Source organism: Sardina pilchardus, chromosome 10 (genome assembly GCF_963854185.1).
Source record: "Sardina pilchardus chromosome 10, fSarPil1.1, whole genome shotgun sequence".
Lineage (NCBI taxonomy): Eukaryota > Metazoa > Chordata > Actinopteri > Clupeiformes > Clupeidae > Sardina > Sardina pilchardus.
In genome coordinates, this window is record NC_085003.1 from 32,157,537 (window position 1) to 32,180,541 (window position 23,005).

Sequence of the window (23,005 nt, forward strand, 5' to 3'; positions counted from 1 at the left end):
CGCTCAACTCCGTGTTCGTCGTCCGGCAGGTGGAGAGGTCCGCAGACAGAGTGCGCAGTGGCAGTGCCATCGCGCGCGTCTGGGCGCGAGTAGCTGTGTGCACAACAGGCTGCGCACATATTGCTGGGTAAGGCATTTCACCACGGAGCACGGGATAGGCCGAAATAAATAAATAATAGGCCCTAATATGAGCCACGATAGGACGATGAATGATGATTTGTTTTATTACTATTTATCTGCCGTTTTAATTCCCTTTCTAAGTCTAATTCTTTACAGATTTTCATTAAAGCACGTTTTCTGGAACCTTCCACCCATTTTTCAAAACCATAAACTCAACCCCCAAATCTCAAACTACATTCAGAAAACCTGACAACTTCTGCAAATCTGAACAATTGCCTCAAAACAGTTGTAGGCCTACCTGTGGTGTGCTCAAACCCAACATTGTCTACAGATCATTCACAAAGCAGTCAAAATGAAAACACTACGAAGCAGTCATTTCAAACTAGGCCTACATAAAAAAAAAAACACTGTTTATGTAGCTCATATAGCTTCCAAAGAGAAATGCCCATACAATACAGTAAATGCATTTTGCATTTAAAATGAAACAAAACATAACTCAGTGGATTCACCAGTAAAAAATAAAGTACTGAGAATGGGGGTTTGTGTTAAAAGTTTTTATAAAATAGTGGAAGGTAAAAACAATGTGGGTTTTTTTTTTAGCAATAAGACCATATGTATCCCGGAAAGACTGGCATTTCAATACTGTAAATGAGGAGTAGGCAGTCTACTGCCTACAATGTACTCTGAATGCCTCACTGATATTTTCTGTCCATTGTTGATATGAACCTGCATTGTTCCTGCACCTGCAACCTACACTCCTCTGAACTATAGCTTATATTGGCTGTCACACCACTTGAAAGAAGTGAGTCGTTGTGTTTAACAAATGGCATTTGTGCTTCCTTTGTGTTTACCTTTTGCACTTGTGGTTACCATTATGCACCACAAGGACATCTCAATGCAAAATGTGTTTTATTGCATGAGCATGTGTTGAGAAAATGAGTTTAGCAAAAAAGTCTATGAGATCTGTGAATGGTGTTTTTACATGTGTGTGAAAACTGTTTAGTGCTTTGTCCAAAAGTTAAGTGTTTTAGCAATTGTGAAAATGGAATTAAAGGGATGCACTGGTTTTCATGGCCAGTCAACCATCAAACCTGCAGATATTCATAATTCAAGACCTCATACTTGTTAAAGATCTAAGTAAGTGGTAGGTGGTTTGATAGGGTGCACATAAAGAAGCCCGATAGAGGACTTAAATGACCTGTGTGAGTTCTGGGCTGTGTCTGAGACCTTGACAAACTCTAGGTTTCCATAGACAAGCTATGGAAATGAATTGGAATCCTGATCCTTCATTCTCCAGTCTACAATGTATCCATGGGGAATAATCTACAACCTTACTTCCTACTAGTGATGCTCCGATCGATCGGCCGCCGATCATGATCGGCCGATATTGGCTAAAAATGGCTTGATCGGTGAAGCTCAAAAGCGCCGATCAAAAAAGCCGATCATGTGACCTACAGTAAATTACTTGCGTGACATTTTTTCACCTGCAGGCGCAGCGCACAGGCACACAACAGCCTAGAGTAGAGAGGAGCTTGCAGTGGCAAACATAGGCTAAAGGTTCAGTGTAAAATTAACCATATGCAATGTATGTCGTGCTGAAATCCCTCGAGGTGGAAGCCACCAAAGACGTTTTAACACCACTGACGGACAACTGAATATGTCGGGTATGAGAAACTAAACCAGCCAACTTCCCCATCCTTCAATCAGCCGACTGTAGGCCTAGGCTACTAACGATAGGGATGATAACATGGAAAGGCATTACGTTCAGAATTAATTTGCCTCCTCGAACAACCTCTATTTCGTTGTGGAGGATAAAGCCCAGTTACGATTTTGCAAATATCTGTAGCCTAAAAGATTTTTGAAAGACAGTCAGACTCTCACATCTAAAGACAAATCATAGAGTTTTAAGTTACAAACTAGTCACAGACTATGCAGACATGCGATAATATCAGACATGTTTGATATTGTTGTAACGGCAGAATTAGAAAAAGACTCCGACTGGCTTACAACCGCTTGCAATTAACACCTTACATTAAACGAGTACACGGGAGCGCGCCGCACCATGATTTCTGTCCCGACTTTGGATATTTATTCATCGACTGTGAAAACATGGCAATATCGCGCAATGTAAGTCGGCCCTAACCTGCCTTGATCCACGATATTACCCCGCAGGCATAAAATACTAGCCTAATGTGTATCTCCCCGCGTTACCAAACCACATTGACAAGCTGAAGAATAGGCATTGCTTCCCAAGCGCAGACGCCTGTCCAATGTCCCTGCTAGCTTAACAGCGCACTTTATTGACTCAAACTGGTGGCATTTAACGGCATGTTTCAGTCATGGGGGATTCCAAGATAAAAAAGACTTGCAATTTATTGCTTATAGTAGGCCTAGCTTACATTATTTCTTTTTTGGGGTGATTTGGAACAGAGAAAAGGCCATAGTTTTGCACTTTGAGGCAGTAGGTTTTGATGTTACACGTTTTTCATTTAATGTAGTCAGTCTATTTAGAAGCTATACTTTTCAAGTAGCCTAGGCAATGTAATTTGGTCCCATCCCATTTAGGTGATCTGTGTGTTGGTCTGCCTGACCCCCTCCTTGTATGAAATCATTTTATGTCTCGCTGCATATTTGGAAAAGATGGCCAAAGTTATTTCATTTTCTAAATACAAATCGATAAATGGTGGTTCTTCAACATCTTGACTAGCCTATAGGCCTACTGTCTTTTATGCCACTTACATTAATTCATAGTTAGTTTAATTTCTACAAATGATGCAAACTCTGCTAGACTATTGTTAAAAGACTCTCATTCCCCTGCCATTCTGTGATCGGCAGTGATCGGCAATCGGCCGATCATGATTTTGATGATCGGTAATCGGTGATCGGCCCCAAAAATGCTGATCGGAGCATCTCTACTTCCTACAAACTAAATAACTATCCTAGGCCTGCACCTCACACATGACATGATATGACAAAACAAGACATTGACTCTCAGTGTCAGCTCAAATCGAGGCACACATCGCCACCTCTTCAAACAAATTCACTGGTCTGGATTAGATTGATATCACCACAATACATGGAGCTTATTCTACAGGATGTCTGCACAGGTTTCAAATATAGGCCATCAAAAAGACTAGAACTATATTAAATGTATAAAATTAAAACAAACATAAAAACACGAGATCAGCTTTGATCAAATTTGAATTTAATTGGACGCCAATACAACAGAGACATAGATATAAAGGTATGAACCTTATAGAGTATAAAGGTCTCAATGTATGACAGTCTCTCCCACATATGTAATTTCTACAATGTTGTGTGTTTTTGTTATGTCCAACATGAAATACAATGGGGAGCACATGTATTTGATACCATGCTAATGTATTTGATACCATGCTATTTATTTACGATACATTCTTCAATCATTTTGAATGATACTCATTTTTTTAATTAAGACATTAAGATTTATTGTCAAATGATGATTTTATATTCCTCTTTTTAGGCAACTCTAGCATGGTATCAAATACATTTTCTCCCCACTGTATCTTGTCCTACAAAGATAACAGTCCAAGTCCAGTTCAGTTCACGTAAGGGTGTAATCTACATTCACTACAGCAGCAAATACTACTTATAAAAGTAAATAGGATACAAGTAGGATAAAGGAAATAAAGCAAAAAGAATAATACCAGACGTTTAACATTTTACCTAGAAAGTAATTGCACTGTGAACACTTTTGGCCTTACTTTAATGTCAGTTTCCCAAAGTCTATCATTTTCTTTTTTCAGTTTACATCGTACTTGACTCAGCATGATTTATAAAACTCATGAAGTCTTGTCCCTCTTCAACTGTTAATGCAACACGGTTGGAAACGGTAGTGTCAGCCTTATTGATTATTAATAATATTAAGTCACTTCCTCTTCCCAGAATTCCTGGGTTCTACTGACGGTAGCATCGATCTGGATGACCCTTGAGGCCTCCGAGGCTGCCGAAAAGCTACCGATCAGTGAATAAACCTTCACTCTCCATTAGGTGGCCCTGTAGTACGAATCCTTCCTATACCGTACTTCTGCAATACCCATGAAGTGCATACGATAGGAGATGATGAAACATTCTATTGCGTATTTCATGCATTTCCATTCCCTTTACATTCCATTCTTCATATAAATATATATTATTCTAGTGTTCCTTTCCATAGTGTTGAATTATGATTATTATTATTTTATTTTCCCCATTCCCATGTGCCCCATGACTGTGTGTGTGTGTATGTGTGTGTGTGTGTGTGTGTGTGTGTGTGTGTGTGTGTGTTGTGGCCACCGCGTGCTCTGCCTGGTGCAGGACCGTGTGTGTGTGTGTGTGAGAGAGTGAGTGTAGCGGCTACAGTGTGCTCTCTCTGATGCTGTCGCTGGACACTGTACTCATGGAGCGGGCCGGGCCCTGGTCCTGGATCGGCGATGCCGGGGTCCAAGTGTGGATGTCGAGCAGGGCCTGGTTGAGCCGCTCCATCCACACCGTACGCTCCTCCTGGGTGTCTGCTGCAAACCAGCGCCTGTGGAGCAGCAGGGGCCATTCAGTAAGCAAATAAGATGCACATATTTATATTTAAATTATATAACTTTTTAATTTACATTAATCTAATCTAATCTAAAACTGGAGCAGCACAGGCCATTCACTAACTAACTAAACTACACTACATATATTTCTATTACATTTATATTACTCAAAACCACCTACTGTAAGCCAACTGCATACTAACTACATACTTAGCTATTACATAACTACTGCATACTTAACTGCACTATATTTCTTGTCCTGCCTATGCACCATCTGTCCATACTTTCTACATCGCATCGCACTTTTCTGCTTTTTGCACTTCTGGTTAGTCAATGCATTTTGTTGTCTTTGTACTTGTACTCAAGTACAAATACAGTTGAATCTAATCTAATCTAATCCAACCTAACCTAACCTAATCTAACGATGGAGCATCAGAGACCATTCAGTAAAAGTAAAGCTGGGCACTTTGTTTCAATTCTCCTCTACTCCTCCTCCTCCTCCACCTCATCGACGACAGAAAAAGTGTCTCCCATGGGACACCACTGTAGGATTAACTCTGTGTGTTTTCCCACGTTTTCCCACCCTGCTTTGTGTGTGCTTGACAGTGATTTTTTTCAACATCTCTAAACTTTTCAAGAACATGGTCATCAAGCACAAATTTAGATCATAAAAAAAGGTAATAGATATGAATGAATAATCGTGTCATAAAAAGCCAGAGATAAGAGACAGAGGCCACACGGCAGACTGACTTGGTGAGTGAGGATGTGTCCTCTTCCTGCTGCGTCCGGCTCACCAGCTCGAAGGTGAAGGGCCGGGCGCAGGAGTCCATCTTGACTGGCCGCACTGACTGGCTCTTGAAGTCGGAGAGGGAAATAATGCCCTCTGCAGGCTGTCAGGGGAAACACAGCCACAGAGATTTAATTGTGGTGAACACATTCACTGAGTAAATTAGAAGGTCACACTTTTGCTCACACACATGCAGTAAATGGTAAAACTTGTTGCCTTTAGGGCCAACACAATACAAACAGCCTCTCTATAATTTTCAGGCTGGGCTGGGCTGGGCTGGGCTGGGGTTTAACACGCTGCTGGTGTAAATGGATACACTGATTCTAATGAAATTCTATCACCGACAACATACAAACGTCAGAGGGGTTACAGAAAAATGCTTTAAAAAGGTCTCTGGTGTAAATTGCCCAGTTACAGTACTGGCTAAAGGAGAGGCTACGGGTGTCTACTTTTTGTCCCTCTCCGTTATAGTACTGGCTAAAGGAGGCTACAGGTGTCTACCTTATTGTCCCTCTCCGTTACAGTACTGGCTAAAGGAGGCTACAGGTGTCTACTTTATTGTCCCTCTCCGTTACAGTACTGGCTAAAGGAGGCTACAGGTGTCTACCTTATTGTCCCTCTCCGTTACAGTACTGGCTAAAGGAGTCTACAGGTGTCTACTTTATTGTCCCTCTCCGTTACAGTACTGGCTAAAGGAGGCTACAGGTGTCTACCTTATTGTCCCTCTCCGTTACAGTACTGGCTAAAGGAGGCTACAGGTGTCTACCTTATTGTCCCTCTCCGTTACAGTACTGGCTAAAGGAGGCTACAGGTGTCTACCTTATTGTCCCTCTCCGTTACAGTACTGGCTAAAGGAGGCTACAGCTGTCTACCTTATTGTCCCTCTCCGTTACAGTACTGGCTAAAGGAGGCTACAGGTGTCTACCTTATTGTCCCTCTCCGTTACAGTACTGGCTAAAGGAGGCTACAGCTGTCTACCTTATTGTCCCTCTCCGTTACAGTACTGGCTAAAGGAGGCTACAGGTGTCTACCTTATTGTCCCTCTCCGTTATAGTACTGGCTAAAGGAGGCTACAGGTGTCTACCTTATTGTCCCTCTCCGTTACAGTACTGGCTAAAGGAGGCTACAGGTGTCTACTTTATTGTCCCTCTCCGTTACAGTACTGGCTAAAGGAGGCTACAGGTGTCTACTTTATTGTCCCTCTCCGTTATAGTACTGGCTAAAGGAGGCTACAGGTGTCTACTTTATTGTCCCTCTCCGTTACAGTACTGGCTAAAGGAGAGGCTACAGGTGTCTACTTTATTGTCCCTCTCCGTTACAGTACTGGCTAAAGGAGGCTACAGCTGTCTACCTTATTGTCCCTCTCCGTTACAGTACTGGCTAAAGGAGGCTACAGCTGTCTACCTTATTGTCCCTCTCCGTTACAGTACTGGCTAAAGGAGGCTACAGCTGTCTACCTTATTGTCCCTCTCCGTTACAGTACTGGCTAAAGGAGGCTACAGGTGTCTACTTTATTGTCCCTCTCCGGTACAGTACTGGCTAAAGGGGAGGCTACAGCTGTCTACCTTATTGTCCCTCTCCGTTACAGTACTGGCTAAAGGAGGCTACAGCTGTCTACCTTATTGTCCCTCTCCATTACAGTACTGGCTAAAGGAGGCTACAGGTGTCTACCTTATTGTCCCTCTCCGTTACAGTACTGGCTAAAGGAGGCTACAGCTGTCTACCTTATTGTCCCGGTCAGTTACAGTACTGGCTAAAGGAGGCTACAGGTGTCTACCTTATTGTCCCTCTCCGTTACAGTACTGGCTAAAGGGGAGGCTACAGCTGTCTACCTTATTGTCCCTCTCCGTTACAGTACTGGCTAAAGGAGGCTACAGGTGTCTACTTTATTGTCCCTCTCCATTACAGTACTGGCTAAAGGAGGCTACAGGTGTCTACTTTATTGTCCCTCTCCGTTACAGTACTGGCTAAAGGGGAGGCTACAGCTGTCTACCTTATTGTCCCGGTCAGTTACAGTGCTGGCTAAAGGAGGCTACAGGTGTCTACCTTATTGTCCCTCTCGTTGGGATGGTTCCAGTAGAACAGACAGGTATCCTTCAGCTCGAAGAAGAGCCGATGCCAGGAGCCCAGGCCCCTGATGTCCTTAAACATGGTCTACGGACACAAACAACAGACTGGTCAATCAGGGTTATTATTGTTATCTGCGTGAATGCCGCTTAAATGTTAAGCGGCATTCACACAGATAACGTTAACTATAACCATAACGATAAAAGCGTCCACACTGACCAACGATCGAAAAAGTATCTCCTCGTGCTAATGAATGTGATGCCTAAAATTGTATTGCTTCTGATTGGCTGTTAGCTTTTCATCGTTCTGAAAATCGGTCTGAACGTGATCCCAACGATATCGTTCTTCATGTCATTATCGTTATAGTTTGTGGGTGAACGTTGTCATTCCTATTAACAAGAGACATATTTGTTTCTAGATATCCTTATAGTTATCGTTCTTGGTGTGAACGGCCCTTTACCGTCTGTCAGTCAGTCAGTGGTGACACAAGAGTATGTACAGCTCAGGGACCTAAAGCACTACACAACGCCCTGCATTCCTCGTAAAGTAACTACTGAGGGATCATCAGTGCACAAGGTACTGCTAATAACAAACACTCACCAGGAAACCATGGTGCTCCACTTCAGAGTGAAACTCGCTCTGGATCTGCAGGCGAATATGTCCTTCCAGAGGAGACAGGAATGGCACCTGATAAAGACAGCGAGGGACGTTAACTTAACTTAACTTCAGAGAGAGGGGGATAATAGTTACTTTATGTATATTTGATTAAAAACTTTACTTGTAAATCATATACAAATATTATAACATACAAAAGTATAAAGCGAATATGGTTCAAGATAAATAGTGTGAGTAACTGTGGGTGCTTGTCATTTGAACACTATTTGTGTTGAACCATATCACCAGTTTGAGAGTATAATATCTGTAGCCAATTCAGTCTTAATTATCTTCAGCTAGGTACAAGATGCGCAATACATCCTCTCAAACATGTATAAGAGTAAGTGCAGAAGAAAGAGTTAATGTGGAACCTTATCCTGAAACTCATCCCCCAACAGCTTCCTGATTTTGCCTTCAAGTTTCATCTGGGTGAGGAAAAGATAGAGAGATAGATAGATAGATAGATAGATAGATAGATAGATAGAAAGAGAGAGAGAGAGAGAGAGAGAAAGACAGAGAGAGACAGAGAGAGAGAGAGAGAGAGACAGCAAGACAGAGAGAGATGACCACACCACCCCACCACAGTGCAACACACCACACCACACCAAATTTACTGTACAAAACATACAAAAATAAAGACATACTGATTAGACATACAAGTGTTGTGTTAGTGAGTGGCCAATCAAATGTATGATGCAGAGCCACACGTGACATTGTATTTGCGCACACACATTCCATAGAGAGCATGGATTATCACGCAAACACTGATGGGCAAACACAATATGTGAACTGATGGGAATGAATGTGTGTATGACGTGTGTGTGTGTGTGTGTGTGTGTGTGGTACCTTGTCCAGGGGAAACTTGCTCTGCCCCAGTGATGCCAGTGTGATTTTGTGGCATCCCACGAGGGAGAACTTGCTGGGTCGATTGGCACACAGGTTGTTTGGCATGACAGCAGCTGGGGACCCAGATGAAACGCAGGGTGAAGTGAATTCAACTCAATTCAATTGAACTTATTAATAAACTGTTAACAACAACATATCATGCCTCAAAAGGTACTGTACTTTGCAGAGGCCCAAACCTAAAACCACCTCAAGCAAGCACTTGGAGCAGCAAGGAAGGCAACATAGTCACTACAAAGTCATAGGGTGCCTCTCAACCTCTCTCCTCGATCCTCCAGACTCATTCCCACTGATCTATAACTAACTCTGGATAGACTATCCCACTGTTGCCGCCCCATCATTCTTTATGTAGATCAGTGAGGATGAGGACCGAGGAAGGAAGGGAGGATGTGTAAAAGACTAAATGAGAGGCACCCATAGTCACTACACTACACTCACTCTAGGTAAAATATGTTGCGCTAAATGTTCTATAGAAATAAACTGACTTGACTTGACTACCAAGTGTAAGACAAGAAGCAGCACACAACCCAGACATACCAACTGCTTGCTGGTGGGTTCTCTGTCAAAAGCAAAAAGAAAGAAGGCAGAATTAGTCCAACTATTACTGAAAATATCATTCATATACAGTCTTAATTGAAATGTATATGGTCTTAAAATGTCTGACTCCACTGCTTCATGTACCTTCAATGTGTTGAGCAGTTTCCTGGGGGTGACCTGTGGAAGAGCAATGGATGACAGTTATAAGATGTGGTGCCTGATATAATGTATACTGTATACTGCTCTGGAAAACATTTAGAGACCACTGCACATTTTTCTGATGTCATACAACGGTTGCGGACGGAGCGTCAACTTCTTCGACTGTCAGTCATGTTTAAATTTGCAATGGTCTCTGAATTTTGAAAATGACTGTCAAGGCATTCGCATGTCACTCAGCAACCGTAGGATAACGTCAGAAAGATGTGACGTGGTCTCCTCATTTTTCTCCAGAGCTGTATACTTCCATACACACGTCGACGCGATTTCGCTCGACTCACCCTTTGTTTGTTGTGTCTGCGGTACACCTGAAGGCTGTCCTCGCAGAAGGAGTTTGGGGTGTCAGACTAGAGGCACAATGAAGACGGAGGACATTAGAGAAAGCACAGGGAGGGCACACTCATTAATGTGATTAATGGAGAAAAATGTTGTGAAGTGTCAATTCAACCATGTGACCGCTTTTGTCAGAGTTCATTTTAAGATTACGCATTACATTTAACCTGTGCAATGACCTGTGCAAACTTACACAAACAAACAAATTCAATAACAATGATACAGTAATTTCCTTTTGGTGACTGAGTGCCTGCCTGCATATTACGCGCACACACACACACACACACACACACACACACACGCGCGCGCGCACATACACACTCACCATGCTGTAGACCTCCACATCGATCTCGAAAGTGGAGCGGATGTTGTGTCTGAAACATACAAGACAAACAACAATCGCTAGCAATTTAACTGAGCACTCAGGCCTGATACAACTGTGTGAACGTGGTACACAAAGACATCCAAAGTGAACGCATCAGTTGGAAAGTGAATGCCTCCAGTTGTATTAGTTCCAATGGTGTGTGTATGTGTGTGTGACCCCTCCAGTTGTGTAATCTCAGTGTATGGCGGCTGAGTGGTGCTCATAGAGTAACTGTTCCTGTGATGGCCAATGGATCTGGCGTCAGTGCCGTGTGTGCGGGGACTCACAGCGTGATGAGGGTGGAGAAGGAGATGGTGTGTGTGTGTGTGTGTGTGTGTGTGTGTGTGTGTGTGTGTGTGTGTGTGTGTGTGTGTGTGTGTGTGTGTGTGTGTGTGTGTGGACTCACAGCGTGATGAGGCTGGAGAAGGAGATGGTGTGTGTGTGTGTGTGTGTAGACTCACAGCGTGATGAGGCTGGAGAAGGAGATGGTGTGTGTGTGTGTGTGTGTGTGTGTGTGTAGACTCACAGCGTGATGAGGCTGGAGAAGGAGATGGTGTGTGTGTGTGTGTGTGTGTGTGTGTGTGTGTGTGTGTGTGTGTGTGTGTGTGTGTGTGTGTGTGTGTGTGTGTGTGTGTGTGTGTGTGTGTGTGTGTGGACTCACAGCGTGATGAGGCTGGAGAAGGAGATGGTGTGTGTGTGTGTGTGTGTAGACTCACAGCGTGATGAGGCTGGAGAAGGAGATGGTGTGTGTGTGTGTGTGTGTGTGTGTGTGTAGACTCACAGCGTGATGAGGCTGGAGAAGGAGATGGTGTGTGTGTGTGTGTGTGTGTGTGTGTGTGTGTGTGTGTGTGTGTGTGTGTGTGTGTGTGTGTGTGTAGACTCACAGCGTGATGAGGCTGGAGAAGGAGATGGTGTGTGTGTGTGTGTGTGTGTAGACTCACAGCGTGATGAGGCTGGAGAAGGAGATGGTGTGTGTGTGTGTGTGTGTGTGTGTAGACTCACAGCGTGATGAGGCTGGAGAAGGAGATGGTGTGTGTGTGTAGACTCACAGCGTGATGAGGGTGGAGAAGGAGATGGTGTGTGTGTGTGTGTGTGTGTGTGTGTGTGTGTAGACTCACAGCGTGATGAGGGTGGAGAAGGAGATGGTGTGTGTGTGTGTGTGTGTGTGTGTGTGTAGACTCACAGCGTGATGAGGGTGGAGAAGGAGATGGTGTGTGTGTGTGTGTGTGTGTGTGTGTGTGTGTGTGGGCGCTCACAGCGTGATGAGGGTGGAGAAGGAGATGGTGTGTGTGTGTGTGTGTGTGGGCGCTCACAGCGTGATGAGGGTGGAGAAGGAGATGGTGTGTGTGTGTGTGTGTGTGTGTGTGTGTGTGTGTGTGTGTGTGTGGGCGCTCACAGCGTGATGAGGGTGGAGAAGGAGATGGTGTGTGTGTGTGTGTGTGTGTGTGTGTGTGTGTGCGCTCACAGCGTGATGAGGGTGGAGAAGGAGATGGTGTGTGTGTGTGTGTGTGTGTGTGTGTGTGTGTGTGTGTGTGTGTGTGGGCGCTCACAGCGTGATGAGGGTGGAGAAGGAGATGGTGTGTGTGTGTGTGTGTGTGTGTGTGTGTGTGTGTGTGTGTGTGTGTGTGTGTGTGTGTGTGTGTGTGTGTGTGTGTAGACTCACAGCGTGATGAGGGTGGAGATGGAGATGGTGTGTGTGTGTGTGTAGACTCACAGCGTGATGAGGGTGGAGAAGGAGATGGTGTCTCCGTCGGCGTCTGCGTCTGCGGCCGTGGCGAGGCGCGTTGCCATGACGTTGGTGGGGCCGTAGCGGAACAGCATGAAGAAGAAGTGAGTGGGCCGACCAGCTAGAGATAAATAAATACTTATCAATAATAATGATAATAATAATAATTTAAAAACCTCACAAACCACCACTGCACCACTCCATTATCAGGTGCATGGCTCGTGCATTCACTCCCTGAGAATGAATGCATTAATTCCCATTCCATACGCTCATTCCCTGAGGGTTCCCCCTTCACTGCAAAGTGGCTTGAGTGCCTTGATACGGCACTATATAAATGCACGTTGTTGTTACTCTGATGAAGAGACATGTATCATCAGTAGCCACTATATCTGGGGGCCTGACTTTGTCTGGTCTGGTCTGGTCTGGTTTGGTTATGCGCTACACTTCAACTGATTACTCCTCCTACAGTATATCACATGTCGTAGAGTTCCACATACCTGGATGAATGTGCCATAGAAGAACACATCATCTTTGCATCCTCTAGTCTACACCATGCATGCCATATTCTAAGAGTAGTTTCCTAGTCGCCTGGTTTGTGGGTGTGATCAAGCACCATTCCTATGACTGGCTATAGACACTAATGAGCCAGGCTCTTTGGAGTCAAGGGGTGCATTTCATGCAGCGTTTATACGTCCTCCCTCGCTCCTCGATGCCTCGATCCTCACTGATCTACATAAAGAATGATGGGGGGGAACAATGGGATAGTCTATCCAGTGTTAGTTATAGATCAGTGGGAACGCCCCTCGAGGATCGAGCATCGAGGATCGAGGAGGCATATAATGAGAGGCACCCAAGATCCCGGCGCTTGATTTTGAGGCGTTGGATACGGTGTGTGCTGTCGCTGTGTCTTGATTTTGAGGCGTTGGATACGGTGTGTGCTGTCGCTGTGTCTTGATTTTGAGGCGTTGGATACGGTGTGTGCTGTCGCTGTGTCTTGATTTTGAGGCGTTGGATACGGTGTGTGCTGTCGCTGTGTCTTGATTTTGAGGCGTTGGATACGGTGTGTGCTGTCGCTGTGTCTTGATTTTGAGGCGTTGGATACGGTGTGTGCTGTCGCTGTGTCTTGATTTTGAGGCGTTGGATACGGTGTGTGCTGTCGCTGTGTCTTGATTTTGAGGCGTTGGATACGGTGTGTGCTGTCGCTGTGTCTTGATTTTGAGGCGTTGGATACGGTGTGTGCTGTCGCTGTGTCTTGATTTTGAGGCGTTGGATACGGTGTGTGCTGTCGCTGTGTCTTGATTTTGAGGCGTTGGATACGGTGTGTGTTGTCGCTGTGTCTTGGTTACCGTGGCGGGCGGAGCAGACAAAGTCCACCTTGAGGGGCAGGTGCACCTCGTTGATGCAGACGGAGCCTCTGCAGGGCTGTGGGGGGGCGCTGGGGTCGTCTTCACCCCCCTCGGGGTTCCCCTCCAGACGGCCAATCTCAGACAGCAGGGCCTCACGCTTCTCACCTGGACAGAGAGGGGGCCAAAGGGTTAACAAGGCATACATACACATGTATACACACACGTTATGAGGAATAAGAAAAAGTGTGTGTGTGTGTGTGTGTGTGTGTGTGTGTGTGTGCATCATCTCTGAAATGAAGTATATGTAAGAGAGAGAGAGAGACAAAGGAAGAGAGTGTGAGTGTTTCTTTTTCTGTGTGCGTGGATGTACAGTATACAGTGCATATATGGTATCCAATCAAAGTGATGAGGTGTGTGTGTGTGTGTGTGTAAGGAAATGGAGGGGTGTGTGTGTGTGAGAGAGAGAGAGAGTGAGTGGACGGATGAGAGGTGTGTGTGTGTGTGCGCGCACGCGAGAGAGTGGAGGGATGAGAGGTATATATGTGTGTGTGTGTGTGTGTGCTGGATCTTACTGGAGATGAGCAGTAGTTTTTCGGCCTCTGCCTCTTGCACTGATCCTTTGCCGTGTTGTTCGTCCACACAGCAGTTGAGTGCCTGCAGCGTCTGAGAAATCACCGTCTGTAGCTTTGCAGCCTCCTCCTTGTAGGCCTGCACACACACACACACACACACACACACACACACACACACACAACACAGGCCAGAATGAGCAGCAAACCAACACATGCAAACCCACACCTCGATGTGAAACTGATGGAAATCAACAAGGGCTGTGTAGGTAAGTCTCAAACAATTGTCTCTCTCTCTCTCACACACACCTTAATCTTCTCCTTGGTGGTGAAGGATGGCTGTGTAGGGGGCCGGAGCTTTTCTGGGGCCCGCCTCCACGGAGTGACACTCTGCATAGGCTTCTGTCCACTGCGGCTCATGCAGCGATACGCGTCGATGCTGCACACACACACACATTTTAATGTGTTTATTTGATTCTTAACACAGGAAGAATTACTAACCCAAAGATTGAGGTAAGTAAGTTCCAAGTTTAGAGAGGTCTGATTAAATACTGAATACTAAAAACCACAGGTTTGTTTTGCTCAGTCAGTAAGCGGCAGAGTTAGAGTATCCATTTTCAAATAATAATTTAAAAATCCATTTCAATATGACATTGTTGCTAATCTACATCTGTGATGGTGACGTCTGAAGTATTTGGAATATTATGGTGATTTTAGTCATTGAACCAGTCCATTTGTACAGCATGGCGTATGTATATTTTTCCTCATTATCTCTTGCACATCTTTAATGCTTTAATGCTTTAATGCAGACACACACAGTCATTGTGCAATGGTGTTAATTAATGTGCACTAGTGTCCATATAAATAAAATAAATGAAATGAAATGAAACTTTATGCGTGCATAGCAGTAATACAGTAGGGGATGCTCTGAACAGGACACTGTGTCGGATGTGGTCCCCTCAGTCACCTGTAGAGCGGCTGGGTGTCTGTGGGGGTCTTCAGCCCTTCAGAGGTGAGCTGGAAGGACAGGCGGTCGGAGACAGAGGCAGCAGCTGCCAAACGCTGAGAGAAAGGAGATCAGACCTTATGATGAGGACCATTTCCCAACCCACAACCACAAACACGTACAAGTACACGTACATGTAGAGCATGGGTTCAATTACAGAAGAACGAAATGTCATATTGCAAGCCATATGGGTTGTTCTTAAAGGAACACTTCACCATTTTTTCATATTAAACTACGTTATTCCCGACGAGTTGATACATACCTCTCACGTTTCAATGCGTGCACTCACTGGCTCTGGCGCGCGGCGCTACTTTGATAGCACTTAGCTAGCCCAGTTCAGTCAATAGGATCAAAACAGAGCCCGCGAGTGCACGCATTGAAACGTGAGAGGCAAGTATCAACTGGTCTTAGTTAAGGGAATAACAGAGTTTAATATGAAAAACGGTGAAGTGTTTCTTTAATTCATGCAGTTATTGTACAGTGTGTCTCCATCTCCCCTTTGTGATGAACACAGTTGACAGACAGCTGATATGCCAATCACTGAAATGCAACAATTGCAGAGGTGTGTGTGTGTGTGTGTGTGTGTGTGTGTGTGGGTGTGTGTGTGTGTGTGTGTGTGTGTGTGTTAGGGAGCTCACCAGGGGCGTGACCACCTTGTCCACTGACTCACTAAGGGGAGACAGAATACAGCTGGGGGGCAGTTTAAGCAGTTCATCATCAGTGTCATCTGTGGTGTCCTCTGGGTAGCCCTCATCTTCATCATTAACCTCTGCTTTCTCCTCCTCCTCTTCCTCCCCGTCTAGCTCTCCTTCACCCTCCTCCTGTTTGGGTTCCTCCTCCTCTGCTTGCCTTTCCTTCTTAATCTCCTTCCTGTCGGTTGGGCTGGCACCATCCTTCCTCACCACGTCGTCCTCCTCCTCGTCCTCGTCCTCCTCCTCCTCCTCCTCCATCTCATCAAGTTGAGCAGCCTCCAATACATCCTTGAAGATCTCGTCCAGCAAGGCTGAGGTGTTCATCTCCCTGGGGGTGCTGCTTGTTGCCTCTATCAAACACATCAATGAATGAACCACATACTATCAATAAATGAAAATATTTGTATTTATGTAAATATTCGTGGCAATTCATAGTTGCCATTACGCTGAGTGAACCCTGCTTGATCTGCCGGCGAACTTCGATTTTGCCCGAAAAGCTCAGGCTGGACACCTGCACATCTATCTTCCTCTGCTTCCTGTCCTCAACCTTTAGGTCCAATCATAAACTAGCTCATCCTTTTGCATAAGGTCATTTGTGATTTCTGTACCCATACCTATTTCTTGTGTCTGTGGTCTGCAGTCAGATCAACATTTGTTTATTCCTTGAATTCTTAGAATTCAATGGGAGCCTATCTAGACGTCTTTGCAGGGCTGTAGTCAAGACCACCTTTATCGAGTCCAAGACAAGTCCAAGACCAGGACCGGTCGAGACCAAGTCAAGACCGAGTCCAAAGAGGTTCAAGTCCAGGACAGACCCGAGTCCAAAAGACTCGAGTCCGAGTCAAGACCGAGTCCAGGACAGAAAAAAGCAAGTTGTATGCATGACAGTATAAAGACAATCATTTTGGGTTATTATTTGCTGATCTAAAAGCAAAAACAGTGTCACAACACCCAGGATTTGTAAGTATAACCCTTGATATCACATCAATTAACTAAATTACAATATAGCTTCACTCCAGACATAGACAAGAATGACCAGTATTAGTGTACTCCAGGGCTCAACATTAGCTTTTAAAAGTGGTTGCCAACTGGTCAACCAGGCATGAGGTTTTGGTTGCCAAATACAAAAAAAATGGTTGCCCCATTATTAAAGGCCTCTTATTTCAGTTTACTCTGTGCACTAAAATAAGGCATATCTTTAATGTCTTGGATACATACTGTCAGTATCTACAGTATGTTTAATATGGTGTGTAGGTAGGCTGGGTGAACCCTGTAATTGAGTGCCTGTCACTTTAAGAAATACGTGGTGAGAGTAATTAGCCTACACAGTCTACACTAGTGAATACAATAATAGTTGCGCATAACGCGTATACGGATGGAATCAGAGGTGCAATTAATTTTCTATAGGCCTATCATTAGATTAAATAAATGTTCGAAAATATAACAAGTCGAAGACAATCTTTTTGGGATCATAGAAGAGATAAGTGTCTTCTAATGTTCATTAATGATTTTAGTAACCACTACACGACTGACATACATGACCTGAGCTAGCGTCATGGCAGGAGCTCTCTCCAGATGTAAAAATTTGCCAAGGTTGCGTAGCCTTCTAAACGTTCTTCTTGACGTAAACCCAAAAGTAGGCCTAAATTACCTAAATCCCATAGCCCAGACAGGTTAGCAACACAAATTTGAGAGATGCAAGAGAGCAAATCAACTTGATATTAGCCTGTTATTATGCGTTACAATAGCATCACTTAAACTAGCAGCCATATTTCGCTGTTTATGGCACTGCTGCGCATACGTGTGTGTGTGAGAAAAAGACGCACAGCCACAGGCTTCTAGGGGAGGGGGTGCCTTGCGCACACGCATGTTTGGCTACTTCAGAAGGCTACTGGGCAACCGTTAATGTCGAGCCCTGGTGTACTCCTACTTCCCTTGAATATAATAACATAATAAAGACGCCTGGACTCGGTCGAGACCAAGAACCATATTTAGCAAGACCAGTGGCCGAGACCGAGACAAGTCCAAGTCAAATACCAGCGAGTCCGAGACAAGTCCGAGACCATAAAAAACCGGACTCGAGTCCGGACTCGAGTCCAAGTCCGGACTCGAGTACTACAGCCCTGCGTCTTTGTGTATTCCAGGTGTGATTCTCCATTGTATAATTTAGTTGGGCAAGAATGGGGGGAGGGGAGGGGGGGGGGGGGGGGGGGGGGGGGCTTTCAGCCTCCTTTTGTCACCAATGGCTGCTAGCATTTTGGCCATGTGCAAGTTGGGGTGCTCCTGATTAGCAACCGCCTAGGAGTTGTGCCCTCCAATTCACGCCCCCTGTGTTTGTAACTCTCTTAAAGTTAGTATTTCTCATGTGAGATATTGGTGAAGCCTCTTGGTGAAACCATGTCTCTCCCTTGGTGCATCACTGTCTCATCATTGCAAAGAATAAAGCCTGTTTCCTGATTTTGCAGCATCCTGACCAATTTTCCAGATCACTTTGGTACTAAAAAAAAAAAAATACCAACAGTACCGATATCAGCTAACATTCAACAAAACCTACACAGAACACGGATATACAGTATAATATCCTCTTCAATAATGGCGACTACAAGCTGCAATACAATAACGGTAGCTTGACAGGTGGATAACAGCAGCAGGATGAGCGATCCTACCTCCGGGTTTAGCATTTAGCATTGGGGCACGTCTCACCTAATGCAGGCACCTCCGCCTGGGAGAAATCGATGGGAGCCAGAGTCACGTTACCATCTGAGGAGGCGAATGACAGGTCCACTCCTGCCTTGTCCTGAAGACACAACGATGGGAATCACACACAAACCACACACACACCTTGATGGGCACACACAAAATCACTGATTGCCAGACACCACAGGTGTAAATCACCACAAGCAGATGTGTGCAAGTGCCACGTTCACGACCGTGATATAGGCGTGACTGACAGTGCAACCTCCTAGATTAACTAAACCCGACAAAACAAACCCAGCGTTATTCAAATCTTGTGTGGTTGAGAGTCTAGTTGTTTACACACAACCCAGTGCTCTTCAAATGGTCTGTGGCTCTGAGGTTAGCTTACATCCTGGTGTTGCACTGGGGGCCAGATGATTCGGCTTCGCTTGGGAGGGGGTCCAGCATCAGCCTTTCGATGAAACACAGCAACTCAGAACCTGCTGCTACTAAACACACTACTGCGTCGGAACAATCCCCATTAGTGCCTTCTCTTGTCTTTCCTCTAAACGTCTTCTACTGGAACTGTGATAATTATGTTTTGTTTTCTGACTGGTTACGCTTTTGGCAGACCAGGAAGTACATATATAATTATGGGAATGTTTTCCCATCGGCTGTACAGCTAGACTTTGCGTTGAGACTTAAGGTTGAGATAACAGAGCGCGTAACAGAGGCACAGCTGTTCTTTTGCATCTATTTTCACAGTAGCTATCAGACGTCAAACAAAGCATAAAAAGGCTTAAAGTTCTCCAAGTGCGGTTGGGAGGCATCAGTTTTGCTTTGTTTTGCGTTTCAAGCTAAACAGAGAACTAGCTCGCCCCTCCATCACCCTCACGTGGAACTGAAACTGTCATAAGCATGCATTTCATCTGTGATTGGCTGCAAGTCAACCATTTATTATGTTTCATGGCCCAGACTGGACCAGGCTGTTTGTTGCCATTTTTGGAGCATGGGCTATCCACAGGGACCATGTTTTTTTTACAGTGTATTCAGGGGACAGGCAGCTGGAGGACCATGAGGAGATGTTTGCTGTATGTGATTAAAAAAAAAATGTTCTAGCTAGAATCTGCGTACAAAAAGTTAGAGAACCCTAAATGCCTCTGTTGATAATTCATCTCGATTACTGTGGGTGATTTCCAGGCATCCCATCATCACATTGTTTGGAGCACTCACCTTGGATGGGCCTGGGTCCGAGCTGGTCGTCCCTTTCTGCCAGGCGCTCGCAGCAACAGGTTGTATGTTGTTTAATATGCGCAGCTCCTCCTCCCGTTGCTGAAGGAATCAAGCACAGTTCTTACCCACGATGCACCTCCACACACAACAGCACTAACATCAATACTGGCATATGACATTGGGCCTCTCTCAACATCCCTCCTCGATCCTCTGTCCTTTAGGCTCGTTCCCACTGATCTATAAATAAAATTGGATGGACTACCTTTCCAGGGTACCGTTGTTTTCGCCCCATCATTCTTTATCTAGATCTGTAGGAACGAGGACCGAGGAAGGACAGGAGGACAGATAAAAAGACGAATGAGAGGCACCCATGGTGTCAGATACTATCGCACATGTATACTGAGCGCTTTCTCCAGATACTTTTGATGAGTGGTAAGTGTGTATATGATTGTGTCTTTGCATGTAGGTGGAGTGAGGGGACGGGTGGAGATGTTGTTAAGGGTGGTGCATAAGCTTCAGACCTGGCGCATGAAGGCAGCCTGTGAGGTGCTCGGCTTCTCTGAGGTCTGGAGCTTCCGCTCGGCATCACGGACAAACTTGTTTAGGGAGCGTGGGGTGGCCTGCTGTGGAGGGGGAACAGTATTCTGCTCCGAGCCTACACACACACACACACACACACACACACACACACACACACACACACACACACACACACTTATAATGACTGAATGTCTACAGATGAATGAACCAACAATAATCTCAGAACAAGACACATAATCTAATGCATTTACAATGTCTACTTACTCAGACTTGAAGGTATTGCTGGCACTATGTTTTGCCTGTTGCCGGGATACTTCTCACTCACCTGTGAGTTTTTGGCTTAACATCTGAAGCCGGGAGCGGATAGAGGGGAAGGCAGGGGTGTCAGGCTTCAGCTCCTGTTCAGTTTGTCTCATGCGTGGTGGGGATGTGCTGGGAGCCTTTGGTCGGGGTGAACCTGGGTTATGGTTTTCTTTCTCCACTGGTGTCAGGCGACGCCGTTTCATCTCATTGTCAGAGTCTAAAACACAACATTCATTATCATTAACGTCTGTGAAAAGTAATGTCTGCAGGGTGCTATACCAAGCTACTAGTACGCTCCAAGCTAGCGCATGTCAATCATTTCCATTAAAAAATGTATATGGGTAGCAGGTTTAAACAGGTTTTTATGACAGTAACTGAAACAGACTCACCACTCTCAGTGATTTCCAACTGCCTCTGCCTTTTTGGCAGAGACTCTGTGCGTTCAGTCATTCTGTTGGGAGAGGGCCAAAACAAACAAATGCAATCACGCCCAGATTAACAAATCATCTGACAGGTTACTCTCATATATTTTTACAGTGTGTCTCACTCACTCACATACAATAATGGTGTTGCCACAAGAAAAATGTCACATCAACGTTACATCAGTCGCTAGCCATCGCGCTAATATCACGCTGATCCTACCAACACGTAGGTAATCAAACTTTGCAATGTCTTGATTGCACAATGATCTCAATCGTTAATGTTAAGGTTAATGTTAAAAAGGACAAAAGTGTCTGATTGTCTGTTTGATGAATAACAACAACTTTCGTGATGCTCTCTTGCTTGTTAGCAGCTTAGCATGTTTATCTAGGCCAACAACTAGCTCTCTAGCTAACTGGAGTCTGTAAAGTATTGCTTTCGTGTAAATGATTGCTACCGATGTGCAACCACGTCACATATTGCTCGCATAGACACAAATCAACTCATTTGTTTGACACACAAGTGTCCTAGGGCTTCAAAAGTACAGGATTAGCTCTCGACATCTATTTTCCCAACGTTAGTCATTGTTAAAAATGGCAATCTACGTCTTTGTTATATCTGTAAGGTAGTAAACACTACGGCTGTTCCATATGGATAAATAGTTTTTCAATTTAATTTAGTTACAAGTTATACTGAAACAATTTGCTTAATCCTATATTTGCACAAAAGTATCTTACTTTATGTCGACTCCAGTCACTCGGTCACTCCTCTTGAAGTTTTGAATCTCCGCGGTTATTTCGGCGATTTCCTTCCTATGTTTGAAACGTCACCTCCGAGGTGGGCGGTCCATAGGGGCGGTCGCATTCACATCGCACAGCGTCACCACACCATACCACCAGAAGATGGCAGTAATGCACTACGTTTGCAAACTGCTACAATAACCAAACCCACAGAAAGAGCCCATCGGTTTCACAGACGATCTCAACTCAACATCCTTTCTAGTGTGTGAAATCAGAAGCGTACACAGGCGAGAATTCGGCTGTTTCATACATTCAAGGACTTCCATAATCCATTCAAATGTCAAATTAGGCATTTTATGCTGCCCTTCGACAGTATTTGGCAACTAGGACTGTCGATGCCGCGGTCGACCGCAAGAAAGTCGTCCGGATGGCTAACAACTTCATCTTAAAAGGTAGGCTACCTTAGTCTGTGAGATAGCGGTGGCATTATGTGAACAGGAACAACAAGTCATTGGAAATTAACTTCAATACAGAAATAAACATGCTTTGCCGTAAGGTGTCTCCTACTGATGTGGTTTGACAAAACACTTACCTACTGTGTACATTCACAACACACATTGAACGTCTTGAAAGTCTTAAAACCAAATACCTAAAATCCCATAAACCTTAAGGCCAAAGAGTTACTTCAAACCCCTAAATAGTATTCCCTCTAATCAGTTAAATAAAAAGCATTGTGGAAATTGAATTGAATTACAACTGTATATTTTGTGATGACCTTGACACTCTTGCACATTTAGCTGTATGCCAGTTGAGTGAAGTTCTAATGCACGGTGGTCACCAGTATTTCATGAAGGTATGTGGAGTGGCCTTGCTGAGTGGGCAGTGATGGTAGGGTAGTGGCTAAGGAGCTTGGCTAGCATCCCTGCTGAAAAAAACAGCAAGAAACCAGCTTAGGCTGGTAGCTGGTTTTAGCTGGTCTTTGCTGGTCTTTACCCAAAACACAGTTATTATTGCTGGTCTTTGCTGGTGTAGCTGGTTAGGCCACCAGCTAGACATGCTGGCGTGACCATCTGAGGAAGCTGGTCGTGCTGGTGTGACCAGCCTGTCGTTTGGGATACAACTGGTTTAAGATGGTCATGCTGGTGACCAGCCTGTCAAGCTTGACAAAGATGGTCAAGCTGGTTTTCTAGAATAACCAACATAAGCTGGCGTGGCCAGTAAAA

At 44.8% G+C, this 23,005-nt stretch overlaps 1 protein-coding gene across 3 annotated transcripts; it reads right to left on the reverse strand.

Moving 5' to 3' along the window:
* Positions 1 to 3,303: 3,303 nt before the first annotated feature.
* Positions 3,304 to 21,845, reverse strand: anln2 (anillin, actin binding protein 2). 3 transcript variants are annotated; one of them, XM_062548269.1, is made up of 23 exons: positions 21,780 to 21,845; positions 21,012 to 21,073; positions 20,645 to 20,839; positions 20,301 to 20,434; positions 19,780 to 19,878; positions 18,956 to 19,018; positions 18,574 to 18,667; positions 15,817 to 16,220; positions 15,140 to 15,234; positions 14,482 to 14,611; positions 14,176 to 14,311; positions 13,604 to 13,768; positions 12,246 to 12,378; positions 10,493 to 10,541; positions 10,116 to 10,181; positions 9,763 to 9,795; positions 9,619 to 9,640; positions 9,025 to 9,137; positions 8,550 to 8,603; positions 8,125 to 8,211; positions 7,504 to 7,611; positions 5,421 to 5,560; positions 3,304 to 4,666 (listed from the first exon to the last, which is right to left on the reverse strand). In XM_062548269.1, exons 2-23 carry the CDS (start codon positions 21,070 to 21,072, stop codon positions 4,495 to 4,497), a joined length of 2,553 nt encoding a protein of 850 aa, XP_062404253.1. In that variant the 5' UTR covers position 21,073; positions 21,780 to 21,845; the 3' UTR covers positions 3,304 to 4,494. The 3 variants fall into 3 exon arrangements, with proteins under 3 accessions (XP_062404253.1, XP_062404255.1, XP_062404254.1); XM_062548271.1 differs by lacking the exon at positions 18,956 to 19,018; XM_062548270.1 differs by lacking the exon at positions 8,550 to 8,603.
* Between the last annotated feature and the right edge of the window lie 1,160 nt (positions 21,846 to 23,005).